Raw genomic sequence first — 15,938 nt, forward strand, 5'->3', positions numbered from 1 at the left:
CATAATGTGCATACTTTTTGTCTTCATTTTTGACAAGGATTCTTAAATTGTATGAAGAGCGGTTATTGAGAATACTTTGTTTAAATTATGTAATCGAGTACTTTTGTCAACAAGAATTTTCAAATCATATGAAATAAATTTACCTCTTCAATAAATTTTGTAATTTTTTTTAGTTAGGTATCTCTAAATTTTGAAAAATTTTAGTAAGCAATATGTGATCATAATTCTTTTTTTTTTTTTCTTCATGTTTTCAACAATTTGTCGATTAAATTGTTTACTTGCCTGAAGGAAAATTGTATATATTTTTTTCTCAATATTTAGGATTTTCCAGCGAAGAAATAATTTTTTTTTCTTTTAACAATAATCAGGAAAATCTGTAGATACAAATTAAAAAGATCTGGTGAAATATGGATATAATAAAAGATATATATTAACTATTTATTGAGATCGCTAAAAATTGGAAAAGAAATTATAAAAACTTTTCCCTGCCACCGTACTATTCCATTATTTAGTATTATCTTTTTTCATATATTAAAAAATCGTAGGAGACATTGCCACTGTTTGGGTGCTCAACTTAATGTCTCATTTTGTTTTGCTGCTGTAAAACTATGAGACTTGGAAACTTGAAATTGCGAAGGTGTGAAGAAAAATTTTTAGGGAGTGCGATGGATTAAGAAAATGTAGTATTCGATTTATAGTTTAAGAAATATTAACAGTTTAACTTGAAGTAAAATATACTACGTGGGCCACCCTACGGCATGCGAATATGCACTTAATTTGAAGTCTGACGTGTCGAACGGGCCACTTTTATTTATAAACTTCATCCAAAATTATATATATATATATATATATATATATATAAAATAACAGGGCTACATCCCTGTTATCATTGTTGTATTCAGCTTTAATAATGAAGTCATAATCCATAATACGTTACATAAAGGTTTATTTAAAGGTAAGCTGTTGGTCATAACAGCTCGCATCCCCACTCCACAAGGGAGGGGCAAAATGATATTTGCTTTTTTGAAAAATCTCGATTTAAAAAAAAAAAAAAAATTATAAGAAGCAACTACAAGAGTTAGGATGAGCGGAGCCTCTTAATCAAAAATTTTGTTTTCTGTTCTGTGTATCAGGAGTAGGAAAAAAAAGTTTCAACACATAAAGTTTATTTTGTTGAAAATTATTTCCTGAAATTTCTGGGATTTTATAATGTATGTTGAAATTTATGACTCTGCATCTCCCCCCCCCCACCCTCCAGGCTTCGTCCTCGTTTCGAGGTAATGCAAGCATTTTTGTTTCAAGAATTACATGGAGCATTTTTTTTAATGTTCGTATTGTTTCAAAGGATAAGAAAAAGAAAAAATACATAAAAGTAAGTTATAAAATGATTTTTTAATTTTTTGCCACAATTTACACGCAATTTTTAAAATAATGAAATCGTTCTCGATTTTATCCATTTTTCCTCGTTAAACATTTCATTGATTTTTTTTTATTGAAAAATATCTGAGAATCTCTATTAAAAAACATTAAAATTGTTTTGTTACTCGCTGCCTCTCATTTATTATAATTTATTTTACTTTCAATGTATTTCAGTTACATCAATTTATGAGTGCCTTTTAAAGATTTAAATTTTTTTTTTAAACCTGGAAGCAGGTAATTTTTATTCAAATAACTATTTTTTGACAGCTAATAATGCTTAAAATTATTTGTTTTTAAAAAAAGCTTGGTTTAATTTAAATAGTAATTTGATTTTGTAACTCATTTTAATATTGTTAAAGCGGAACAGATATTTTATGGTGGTAATAACTGCAGGTAATCTGCATTTATAATCAAATACATGTCTAGGTATCAACTCTTAATAATAATAACAATAAAAATTGTCTTAACAAATTGTATACGGAAAAAAAAATTCGTTAGAATTATTGCTTCGGAAACAGTATAACCTTTAAGAGTGTTAAATTTGTATTCCTTAGAGATATAATGATGCATAAATAATGTATTTGAATCAATATTTATGAAATACAATGCCCTTTTATAAAACGAGGAAATAAGTTTTAAGTAGCTTTCCATTTCCAGAAAAATGAAAAAAGAAAAGAAGAGAAGACAAAAAAAAAGTATGGATTACTCATTCCTTGATACTAATCTCTTTCATCTTACACTCCAACAACACTCTTTTTTTTTCTTCTTCATAATAAGAGATCATCACTAACGAAAACGAACTTTAAAGAATTATATGTATATTGGATCTAAAAAATTGCATATTAGAGGGAAATCTATATGGTGAAAGCAATTAACGTAGCTGCAGGGGAGAGTAAAAACGTCTGAGTAAAATCTTCAGGGTCACGTTAGAATATCAGTGAAAGGGGTTCTTTCGAAACGAGTTGTTTGTTACTTAAATGCATGAATGACCAGTATCCTTCCTAATTTCAACAATGTTCCCTCAGAGTGAAGATCGGGTCAATTTACGCCGCGTTCCTGACTTTTATAATGGAAAATCTATTTTCATAACTGGAGCTGCTGGATATTTAGGAGTTGTGAGTAAATAATAATTTTCGTGTTTCCGTTTTCATTTGAACGAATTATATTTTTATTTATAATTACATATTTTAATATAAATTTTTATTTTTGACATATATTTGAATTTTTTGACATATATTTGAATTTTTTTCAAATTTTAAATGTATGTAATTAGCATATATTTAAAATTTGATAAATTTGTTCTACTATTATTATTTTATTTAAGATCTTTTTTCAACTTTTAATTCCTGAATTGTGACTAAATGATAAAAAGATCAATTAATTTTAAAAGATTTTTTTTTAATTTTATAGTTTCTTCAAAACATCAAGGTTATTTTTAATGCTTTGACGGCGAATTTTTATTGGACATATTTTTCATAATTTTTTTAATTAATTTTTAATAATTTACATCAAAATAAGTAAAACATATTATAATTAGCATTTAAATAGTTTACTGTTAGGAAATACAGGAAATACCGTTGTCTTTTTTTCGTCTTAAAGGCAAAATTTTCCAATCACAGCTCACTTCCAAACAAAAATATATCAAATTTGCAGTTATTTAGATATAAGGGAAACAGTAATTCATCACTGACATTTTTTTTAGTTTACAAAACTCATTAGTCATAAATTTTTGAATAGGAATGAAAGAAAAATTTCAAACTACTCTTTTTTTGGATTTTACATTTTAGTACAAATATTACTCTGATCTTTCAGTAACCATTTTTTTAGTAACCATTAGACTGTTTTTTACAATTATTAAAATATCAAATATATTTTTGCTTGTAATTAGAGAGTCATAAAATATATATATATATAAAAGGTTCACCGGTGACCCAAAGGATTAAATAATACGGATGAAATTTATCTGATCAAATTTGATACACAATAGCACCTGAAAGAAATACTGAGATATTTAAGTTGAAAAACAAATATGAAAATCATACACCGGTGAGAAAATTACGTGAACAATTTTTCAAGACCTATAAGCTAGTTCATTTGACGAGTATTTGAAATTGTTAACTGTTATATATATGTAGGGGAGAGTCGGGTAGCCCCGCTCACTTAAGGAGTATTGCTTATATTTCTGTATAATACTGAGTAATAATCAACATTTTTGTATGTTTCTATTGTTTTATCATCTAATTAAATAATGCAAAAAGAATAAACCAAAAAAAGAATAGTTAAACTTAAAAAAATAGAAATTTAAAAAAACATGTTTTTCAGCTCTTTTCAAAATGTGTCGGGTAGCCCCGCCCAGTTACAAAAATTATGTTTTTTGACTGTTTTTTCAGGTGTAAATGAAAATGACCAATGTATTGACAATAGATAAACCTCATTTATCATTTTTATCACAAAATTATTTTATTTATTACATATTTATATACTTTTAGTGAATTCTATCATTTAATAACAACAATATTTGTTGTTAAAAATGCATATAACATTCAAATTTGAAGCAATAAAATAATAATCTTTGCAACCGTACATTTATCGACGAAATAAAATTGGGCGGTGATACCCGACATTCATGTGAGCGGGGCTACCCGAAATCCAATTTTTTTGTAAATTTGTAATTACTCGAACAATTTTTCACATATAAACTTCTTTCTTTGTGCAAATTAAACTTAAGACTACATACTTTAATGCTGTATGTATAGAAAAAATTATTTTATTAGCATTAAAATGAAGTTTAATCGAAACATTCAACCAATTTTTCTTAATTTCACGACTACTGTGTTCAACATATTTTCAAAACCATTGTTTACCATGTTACCAGCTGCATAAGTACTTGAAACTTTGAAAATAATCTTTTTTTAATATAACAATTAATGTCCGATGGCCCATGGACTTGAAAAAATATTCTATACATAATATGAAATTGACAGTGGGTATATAATATGAAATTGACAGTGGGCGGGGCTACCCGACTCTCCCCTATACATATAAACCCAATTTTTATTTCCAAATTTTATACATATTATAGTCAATTATATTACTGCGTGCGATTGGCGTGAAGAAATAAGGATAGTCTCGTAAAATTCCAAAACAAAGAGAAATTAGAAATACAAAAAAATGTATGAATTCAGTTATGAATTTCTAAAAATCTATAATATTTGTTACTAATAAAATCAGAAATAACTTTTCTAGACCAAAAACTTGATTGCTAGAGATTTGACAGTAAAACATTTTTATCTATAAATAAATGGCGAAGAAAATTCTCGAAGGGAAAAGATACATCTATTTTTCTTAAACAAATATTTTAGCAATGTCTTATCTAAAAGCCTAGCTTCCCTTTTTTACTTTAAAAATACCTGTATTATCTTTTGCCGATTGAGTTGATTTTTGTTTTGCAAGTACTGTTTGAAGAGAAGAAAATATAGATATGTTAAAGGATGTCGAGTTCAATCAAAAGCTGTCTTATGTCAGTTAATATATTTTCAGATGTTCGTTTTCAATATCTAAAGGTATATCAACAACAGAAATAAAATATATTTAATGGGTAATGCAAGTCACTCATAGTTTTTTTAAATATTTATCTAGCACTTATTATTTATATTATTAGCCATATCCCATACATTTTGTTTATTGTCGTTGTACGGAGGGCAAAAAACGGGAGGAGTTTTGAGAACAAATAACAGTTAAGATTTTTAGATTTAATATAGGCTAAGATTTTCTTGCAGTTGTAATCTAATAGGATAACCTTGACTAGGATAATTAATTAATGAAAATGATAAATTAAGCTGTGAAATCATATGCAAAATCCTAAATTTTTAAGATATATATGATCTTTTTATTTTAAAAAGGGATATCGATTTTTTACTCTCAATAAATGAGGTAGCCACAATTAAGAAAAAATACATTTTATACATTCAGCATCATATACAACTTATTTTGGAAATTTTACAACATGTAAAACTGCGTAATTTAATATACTAAAATACAAAAATGTGAATAAATTTAGTTAAATGATTCCCAAGAAATTACAATTGATTTTTTTTTAATGAAAAATAATTAGACTGCAGCTTCGTTGGAACTTTATTTAAAGAAGCTTATCATTAGCATTTTTCATTGACACTACTACATTTGGCATTTTATTGAATAATAACAGTAGTAATATTTTTATAAATAATAATAGAAAAATTATTATATATAACTAAAATTTATTTAATGGGAAAAAAATTTTCTTTCGCATAATTAATAGTTCCAAAAATTAAATTACATAAGAAGTTGCGATTAAATTGAATTAGTAAAAAATATCTAAAGTAATTTTTGAAAAGAGGGAAGGTTTCAGTGCTTATAATTAGTTATTTGTTATCAAAATTATACGCTGTAAAAATTTACCGTATTTTTACAGACTTTCCCTTTACATCTGACGATTTAAAGCTGTTTTGTTAAAAACGGTTTTTCTCTGTTTTTCATCCTAATCGTAAGCGGATTAAAATCGTCAGTTCAAATTCTAGTTTCTGCTGTGCAGTTTTGCTTACCATACGATAACTCTACCTTATTTTAAAAAATCATTTTGCGATTATTTTCGATATTTGCTCTTATTTTTCGGCAATTATTTCATGGTTTTGAACATCATATAAATAAAGTTGCGATTCGATTTTATTGCCGAACTGATACTCTACCTGATTGTTATAATTCTTAAGATATAATTTTTTGGTAATTTAAGTTGTCACGCATTTTTAGACTGGCGGCCAGTCTAGTTTTAAAGATTTTTACACTTAAATATTATTTCAATAAGTAAGTCTTTTAAGATAAAAACAGTTTTCAACATAGTGAGACACAGGGCCGGGATAGTCTGGTTGGTAGGGCACTGGGCCCATGTCCAAGAGGTCATGGGTTCGATCTCAGCTGGCCGAAGATTCTCCGTGTAGTAAGTGGTGTTACACGTTAAATCTGCTAAGTCACAATGTCCTCCATGTTCCCATAAAAACATACCTCTGGGGGTACTGATCCAGGAGTTTCCTTGTATTCTGGATTGGTTCAAAATTAAAAGGCTACGGAGTTGAACATTAGTAGTCGTAAACCCAAAATTAGGTCGGCTGTTCAACGACGGTTATAAAATATAAAATAAAATAGTGAGACATAGATACTAGAGCAGCTGTAGCTCAGAGGCCAAGGCTCTCGCCTCTTAAATAAGATGACTCAGATTTGAATCTTAACGTCAACCGGCCGTACATATATGCTGCTCTTGATTTACAGTGTACTGTCTGAACTCGAATCTACACTAATAAATTTTTTTACAACAAAAAGAATAGTTGTCAAAATAAAAATAAACAAATTAAAAAAAATAAAAATAATAAATATCCCAAATAACTTTCTATCTAATGATTGCTCATTTGCGTACTAAGATGTTGCATAACGTACCACGGCCATCCGCTAAACTAAACAATCAAACATTTTTCAGCACGTCCGATCATCACTTATTCCTTTTAATTGTTAAGTAGTCTCGATAGGTTCAGAATAATTGCAAGATACTATTGTAAAAGTGCATATTGCTGAACAAAATCTACTGTGTGCGAAATAAAAAAGTTAACACCTTGTTTAACTTTTGAACTAATGATTGAATTTTCACGCACATACAAGGACTCAATCTTGATGGTTAGATAGGGCCGCAAATTAAATATGCTAATTAATTTATGTTATGTTACATGAAAAAATATTTATTCTGAGTAAACATATCGTTTTTTAGACGGAATCGGATTCTTGACCCACAAAATATGGTGAGGGGGGGGGGAAAGCCGAATTCTGGGAAATATGGTGCCAATAGGTAAGTCAGGAGAGCGGTTGAAAGTTGAACTTTTATGTGTCAATTATGCTTTCGGCGTATTTAGCCATAACTCGAGAACTTCTGAAGCGAATCGAAAATTTTTTGCACACGATTATGAAACATAAATTCATGAAAAGAAAAACTTTTAATAATTGCTTATAAGTTTTTAATAATAGGCGAAAACATTTTGAATTGTGAGGTATACACATTTTTAGATCATTTTAAAGAATGAAAATTTTAAACGACAAAATACCAAATTTGAGCTCAATTGGTTGAGTAGTTCTTGAGAAATAAAATTTTAAACGTACGACTTCTTAAAATTGGCTGTAGTCTGGAATATAAATCTAAATATTGCGTTTGCACGCAACCAGCCAGCTACTGTTGAATATATATATNAGGCAATTCTTATATATATATATATATATATATATTCATATATATATATAAATTCAACAGTAGCTGGAAATATGATTCATTCAGTAAATGCTGTTAACCTTTGGTTGAAAAAATATTTCGACCCATCGTAATTTGGCGTTTTCTACACCTCGTGCTTCGTGGCTTGCATTACTAAAAAACTTTTATTTTAAAGGAGCATTTTTACATGTTAGTCACGCAAGCCTAGTGTATTAAATACAAATGCTTACGATTTATGATAATAACTTTTTTTCAAAACCACTTTTGGATTTTCCAACATTACTGAATCATTGCAAATAATAAGACGAATGTATGCAATATATGAAACTAACGTATGCAAAAAATGAAATTCAACAAAAACATTTATTTGTGAAATTTAACTGGGGTAACTGGATTAATTTTGTTTTTCACAAATGAACAAAAATGAAATATAGTTTGCCTTCAATATTTTGGAAATTAAATTCTATTGCAAATAAATAAAACATAAAATATTTAAGATACTTATTTATAAATATTTAGATAATATTGCTTATAAACGAAAAAATGTATAAGTTAAATAGCGAATTAGTGCCATTAAAACTGTTAAACGAATTGATTGTTCTATGTAAACACTTTATGACGAATTTTAATATTGATTGCATTATAGATTTAATGGAAATCTGCATAGAGACAAAGTTTATACTACTAATTTTATGTTTTCCTCACTGCAGCAAATTCCGGATCAAATTACTGTAAAAAGTACGAGCACTTAGGGTGCCCGTTCTTTTCACCAAAAAATCCATTTTTACCCGAACATGTTATGGAACAAAAAATCTGATATGCCTTAATTTCTAGAGTAATAATTACCGTAAAATAACTGAATCACTCTAATTAAATAAATATTTCTGTGAAGTTTACGGTACGTTAAAAGCGGATTTTACGATTAAATGGATTTTACGGATGATGCACCCAAGTGCCTGTATATTATACCGTAATTTAATCAGGAATTTTTACAGGGTATATTCATGCGTTTTTAAATATGATTTACTAGCTGTTAGTCAAAACTAAGATAATATGTGAGAAATAATTACATATATATTTGAATTAATGAAGCGTAATTTACAATTATAATTTCAATTAACTTTTATAACGATAGAAATATATTAAAGATACAAATATAATAAAGATACAAATATAATAAAGACACAAATATAATAAAGATACAAATATAAATGATGATCAATTGATTTGAAGCATTATTGAGGTTACTATAATAGGAATACTTGCTCGGAATATAATAATCACGCTATCATCGTTTCCAAATTTCCAAATTCAGTACATTTGCATCAATAAGTTTTGTTGCAAAGTTTGTTAGATGAAATATTCAATTTGACTCTTTCAAATTCTATGAATTAATATTATTATTATATTTAAAATTAATATTTAAATAAGTGTAGTATTGAAGTTTTTCTTTAAAAATCTGCTGTCCTGTATAAATACTTGAAGTATCAATTGAGAGATTGAATTAAATAGTAATACTTCTTTATTTCAATAAAAATATAAAATACAGTTACAAAAAAACAACGAAGAAAGCAAAACATTCCAAGACTGACAATAACTTGCGAAAAGAATTTTTTCTTATTAAAAACCTAGGCTGACATATGGTCCCAAAAGAAAAATTTAATATTCCAATTTCTCAATGGTTATAGTTTGATTCTAAGTTTATTTCTAGAAATCCTTGTTAACCCAGTCATATAAATTTCCTTTTTAACTTAACTTTTAATTTTTAACTTAGTCATATAAATTTTATTTTTAACACTCATTTTGAATGATTTAAATATTTATAGAGAATTTGCATTCATAGGTACATCGCGCTGAGAGCATGTAATAATGTATAACTTTTTTTTTGAACGTCAGTTGTTGAATGTCATAAACGAGTTAAATGACATGATGTTTTAAATGCCATACCATAACACATACCATAAATGACATGAAGTTTTCTAAGTTCACGTGAAAGGTTGGAGAGTTATACAATGTTTTTACATTTTCTTTCTTCTAAATAGCTTGAAAGACAAAGATTGTATATATAAAAGATTGTATGCACTTTTTCATGACATGGGATCAAGTTTTTTTTCCTCTTTTTGCATGCATTACAATAATGATTTCAAAGTAAACCATAGAATTCACTAGACAAAATTATTCCATGTTATTATTTTTAAATGTTAATGACTCTGTTTTCCTTCAAATAGTACTAATAAAAATACTTCCGAATAAAATGAAGAAAAGAAGAAATAATAAGTGAAAGCGTTTTAACAGTAATGACCTTCTTAGATAGACACGCTTTTGAATAAATCTTAGCACTTTAATATCAAATTAATCAAAAATATTTCCTAACACGTGAGACAACTCGTGACAACTAAACATAGATCAACTGTTAACCAGTTCAAAAGAATATTTCGAGGAAACACAAGAAAACATAGGCATAAGATTGAGCTTAAGGTTAAAAATGTTTTCTGGAACGAGAAGAAAGGTCATGTGTGCTGGATGATCTTTTCACTTGAAGAAGCAATCTCAGATGACTTTTCTGTCATTTATCTTGTCTTTTCAATAAAAGATAAAATGGACGGCCAAGTCATGGTAGTTAATGACTTCAATACAATTTTTCCAATATAGTGTGCTTTCGATTTTGATTCCAAAAAACCTTAAATTACTCATTCCACGCCCATTTTAGAAAATATTGGAAACTCAAATTTATTTTTTAGATTTATTTCTTCGTAATTCTTGCTCTGTGTAAGTAAGATAAATGTGATTCTAATTTTCTATTTTATGAACAAGAGAAATGCAATGCAAATCTAAAAGAATAAAACAGCTATTGTGTGGATTATTTACATTTTTGGCAAAATAAGCATCCGGTAAGACTAAAATGACGACAATTTGAAGATGCTCAAATTTACCTTAAACCAAGTTTGTGATCTAGTTGTACCACATTATTGCGTAATCAAGTAATCATTAGGAAGCGTCTTATTCATCTTGATATTTAAAACAGGTTGTATCTAATTTGTGATCCTTGCTCGTCGAGCACAAATGATTTCACTAGTGCAAATCTGTTAAAATTCGAAAAATTTAAAAAAAAAAATATAAAGTAAAATTCCTACATTATCATGTTAATCGATAAATTATCAAGGTCATCTCAACATTTTTTTCAAATTACACAAGCCTGAGATAACTGTGTTTCTTAGTTTTTTTTAGAGAATTGAGACCTATGAACTTTTTTAAAGATAAATTCAAAATTGATTTTCAATTTCGCCAGCATGTCAGAAATTTTTTGAGAATCGTTAGTTTCCAAAATTGCTGGCCTCTATTGCTGATACCGTGTTCTTATATAACAAAGCATTTGAATGCGGGGCGGAAAAGGTTTCTTCAAATGAAATGAGCTTAACTTTGATATTGTATAGTAAAGTATAGCATTCCGCCACAACCAATTGTGTGTTCGTGATTTTTTAATTTTTTGTCATCAACCTCAACATCCAGTTCTGCGCCAGGGGAGTCATGAAGATTAAGGCCCTACCACATTTCTGTGACCAACAATATGATTGAGGTAATGTGGTCAGCACTGCGCACAGGCCGCCTTTACCCCCCAGCTTCAGACTAATAGTCTGAAGCCGGGTGGGCTTCAAGACGCCATTGGAAACTGAACCTCAGTTCTTCACAATCACAGTTCAGTGCATTAAACACTGAGCCATCGCGGCTCAATATTTATTGAATTTTTATTTATTTACTGTAATTATTACGTATTTTATTTGGAAGAGACATTCTTCCCTTTAAACTCTTCTTTCCTCTAATTTATCTTCAGGAAACTTGACGAAAAAAAACTATGCAGAAGCACAAAAATTTAGGGTATTTAATGAGCATGAAAATTTCTTGCAATGCCACAATATGACCATTTTCTAGGAAATCCTGCTGCTCTTTAAGGAATTGTTGGAAATTTTCGGAACTGAGGAAATAAATAAAAATTTCAACTGGATACCAGATAAAAGAAGATTATGTAAACAGAAATCAGATTACTATGAGGAAGATTGATTACTACTGCATGGACGATATATGGGAACATGAAAGAAGGAAACCGTTGAAAGCATGAGTGGAAAATGTAAAAGAGTGTCGAAAGAAATTTCAGCAGAAAGAAAAAAATTGCCAGTATCTTGGACTGTTAAATATTAAGGATAAATGAAGAAGTAAGGATGGTTTTAAAAAATATGAGATGCCTCATAAAAAGTAAATTGATTATAATGAATAAATTAATGCCCTAAAATAAGCATGAAGGCTAACTTTATGGTAGTTTTCATAAAATAATTTAGTAGCTAGTGAACTCCCGCCTCCCTCTTCAGATTTCTCAACTGTGAAGCTATGAGAATTATGTAAATACCTTTCAAAGAATCAAAATCGAACCTTAGAATAGCATAGGGAAGGTAAAAAAAAACTTTTGAATCTATTTTGATGTCTTGTATTTTCTAAAATTTTCAAGCTTGCAAAAACTTCTGATGCAATGAAATGAATTTTATTTATTTATTTTTTGGATTCAGTATGAAAAACTGCATGGATATCAGCTATGGGAATTCAAAGTTTGCAGGATTCTGTTTTTGTAAAATATTCCATAGGATAAAATATAAATTTATAAAATCAAAAAAATTCAGTAGTATACAAGTAACGTACATATATATACAATCACCCACATTTTGTTATTATTTTTTTCTGCTATCTATCCATATCTTTCGATGTCGTTCTTAAAGATTAAAAAAATAGTTTCCATTGTTTGATATTTTTTTATGTAAATTTATAAAAACAGTAAATTATAAAAAGATATGAATGAATTTGGTATTGTACACAAGCATTAAAGTAAAAAGCTTAAAAAATAATATCAACAGTTTTTTAATAATACGTGAAGTATAAATATAAAAATCAAAACAATAAGTAATTATAAATGTACAAAAAGCACACATCAACCATGTAATAGATAATTTTTAATTCTATCAATTTAATGACCAAAGTATTTCTAAGAGAGACAATGTTTTTCTTTTAATATGAGATATTGCGTTTTGATTTCATCCTTTCAATATGAAACCCTCTCATCGATCTTTTTATCATTTTTTTCTTTGATTTCCCAGATACAAAGCAATTGTTCAATTTCTTTGGTATGGCATGTATCGAAATGCATCCTCTCTAAAATTCGTATGTCTTTAAAAATATGCATAAAAATCGATCTTTGTTAAATCTGAAACTTAAAACCATTTGAAATATTGTAATGTACTCAAAATACAACTTTTGCACCTTGCATCGAATCTTTCTTCCAAACTTCGAAATTTTGAGCTTGCATACAGTAAAAAAAAAAGAAAAAAAGTAATAGATGAAATTATAGTTTATTGAAATTTCTTTTTCACACAAAGCATATGTCCCTAAAGGGAGAAAAAATGACCTTCTCTTGTCGATTATTAATTACGTATTTTATTCTTGCGTTTAAGGAAAATTCTAGAAACGTCTTTTACCCTACCAAAAACTTGTTTACTAGGAATTTATATAAAAATATATTTCCGCGAGTGTTCATTCTCAACTCACGAATCACCAATGAAAAAAAAAGTGGTTTTCTACATTTATTCTCACTTCAAGAATATCAAAACAATTAAATCTTTATTCTAGAAGCAATTAGAGTATTATTTATTATTCGCCTTAAAGCATTTATATAGAGTTTTCCGTATATTGATGTAAAATGTAAAATTATATAGCTTTAAATAAAATGTCAGTGAAATAAATGGGATATTGTTTTTGAAGACACTGAAATGTTTTCGTTTTAAGTTTTAGAGTATATTAAAGCTTTTAAATATTTGAAAATTTTATTTTTTGTGAAAATAATAGCAGATATAACATCTACTTACATAAGTTGAAAAGTGATTTTAAGAGTTTAAGATAGTTGATATTTCATATTTCATTTTGATATTTGATTTAATATTTATATTCGGTGAAAATAATTTCGATGATTAAAAACTCATGTTATTATGACATAGACTGCTATATTAATTAAATAATTAATTTTTGAAAATAATTGATCACATTATAAAAAATGTACACGTCTAATTACAAGTATTAGTTATGAATTTTATAATTTTAAATATTTTCTATAATTTTAAACAGCAACACATAACTATAGCAAAAATTTTATTAAAAATAATAAAGGACATTTGATTGTTAAATAAGTCGCACACATTTTTAGATCATTTGATTTGTTTCTGCACAAATTTTGATTTTTAAAAATTATTAATTACATATTTCAAGTTTGCACGAATAGATACAAGCCTCGATTATAAAATGTAAAAGGTTTTTTTATTATTTTAAAAACTAACGTGCAAGTATAGCGATAATTTCATTACGTAATGAGAAAATTGTCTGTTAAGAGTTTAACAAGTTACACAATTTATTAGTTCAAAAATAAGCAGTAGCTTAAGAATTTATATTATCATACGCTATCATATATGCTTTAAAATTTTAATTTTTTCCAAGATGACCATTTTATTGTTCATGTTCAGCAATCGTTCATGTAAGATTTAAAAAAAAAAAAAAAAGAAAAAAAAAGTAAGCGTAAACGTAAAAATTAAGGAATTCGTTACGTCATAACGAAGACAATGCCCGCCGTTGTCTGGCTGACTTATCCACAACTTTATCGAAGAATCTTACAAGTACAATGAAAATCAACTTTGCTTGTGTGCTTAGCTTTGCTTGTAAAGCTGATAGCTCATTTTAAGAACAAATTAACATAAATGGTGATAAAATTCTTTCTAGTAGGGCAAATATAATCACCGTTAAGTGTTTTGATTAATTAAAGTTACTTTATTTAAAAAGTGTGTGGGGAATTTTATTTATTTGTCTTGCAAATTTTTCCCTATGAAAGATTTCAAGTCATAAAAATTTCTTGATAAAAACAAATATGTTTAAAAGAAAGGAAAATTTCCTAGTAGGAACAAATATATCATTAAAAAAGTTCCTTTGTATCACTAAATATGTTTCTTTCCTGCTGTTATTTTTTGAAGCTCCATTCTTGAGACTAAACTTTCAGAATTGATTAATGTCAAGGACTAAGTTTACGCGTAATTCGTATGTTACATTTGTGGTTGCTTAGCTAATAAGCTTAGTATTTTTTATTCACTGATTATAGAGTCCTCGGGGGTTTGCTTAAATTACCGTAGTGTATGGTCATGACATTCCTGGTAAAAAAAAAATGCATTTTTTTGTTAATTAAAAATATACGGTTTGTAAGCCATTCATTTAGTAATTTTTCAGTTCATATGGCAATGATTTACCTGTAATTCAGGTTTTCAGAATTGTAATTCTTGTTACCACACATTTAGTAAAACATACAAATCTGAAAAGTAAATTTAACCGAATAAGTGGTTTTTATGCAAAACTCTTCTTAAGTTTCACGATAAAATTACCAAATTTTTCCTAATTTACCAAATGTTATCACTCATTATGAAACATTTTTTGTTGTTAATTCTATCAACATCATTAGAAAGCACTTCGGTAAAAATTACCGAGCTTTTGGCCGTACATCTAAAAGCACGGTAAATTTTACCATAATTCTGGTAGTTTCGACCATACTCTTCGCGTAGTTATGACTTCATTCAACTCAATATAGTTCTGAAATTTTATTTGCGTGAAAATAATTTTGTAATTTCGTGATTTAAACTCAAAATAAACATTCTTTAAAAGTAATTTTTTCATAACTTGTAACACAAGCCGAGTTTTGTAACACTTTAATAAATTTCATGGGACATTTTTTTTAAGTTTTCACTATTGTTTTGAGTCGCTTCGTAGCGAGTAAGACCAAAGGAAAATGCAATGAACAATTTTTAATTTTAATATGATTTATAATACTGTTCTCAACCACTGGTCCACAAATGCTATTCATGGCTCTGTAATCTTATAATTACAGAAGGAAAACTTATTGAACTATCTTCAGATCTAGGATTAAGTTCACACTTTAATTCAATGAACAAATATTAAATCTGGATAAAAGCTAAAAAAGATATCCCCATCTTTATGCAATAACAATTAAGATTTTGTTGCCTTTTTCTTCAGCTTACATATGGGAAACAACATTTTTAGTTATGAGTGATACTAAAACCTATTATCGAAATCGAATTAATTTTGCGGTTGCCACCTAGAAATGACTAGTTGGTATTAAATCCCGTTATAAATGTCTTGAATA

The 15,938-nt window shown here is 27.7% G+C and overlaps 1 protein-coding gene and 1 long non-coding RNA gene across 2 annotated transcripts in view; one reads left to right on the plus strand and one right to left on the minus strand.

Moving 5' to 3' along the window:
- LOC139427071 (uncharacterized) overlaps positions 1-15,938 on the minus strand; it is a 61,380-nt gene that overhangs the window by 29,007 nt on the left and 16,435 nt on the right. The gene's annotated exons all lie outside the window — the stretch shown is intronic.
- Positions 2,333-15,938, plus strand: part of LOC107450523 (fatty acyl-CoA reductase 1) — a 42,190-nt gene continuing 28,584 nt past the window's right edge. Inside the window, exon 1 of the mRNA XM_016066338.4 lies at positions 2,333-2,534. Coding sequence (XP_015921824.1) covers positions 2,433-2,534 — 102 coding nt within the window. The 5' untranslated portion in view covers positions 2,333-2,432. The remainder of the gene's footprint in view (positions 2,535-15,938) is intronic.

Source organism: Parasteatoda tepidariorum, chromosome X1 (assembly GCF_043381705.1).
Source record: "Parasteatoda tepidariorum isolate YZ-2023 chromosome X1, CAS_Ptep_4.0, whole genome shotgun sequence".
In the NCBI taxonomy this organism is placed as follows: Eukaryota; Metazoa; Arthropoda; class Arachnida; order Araneae; family Theridiidae; genus Parasteatoda; species Parasteatoda tepidariorum.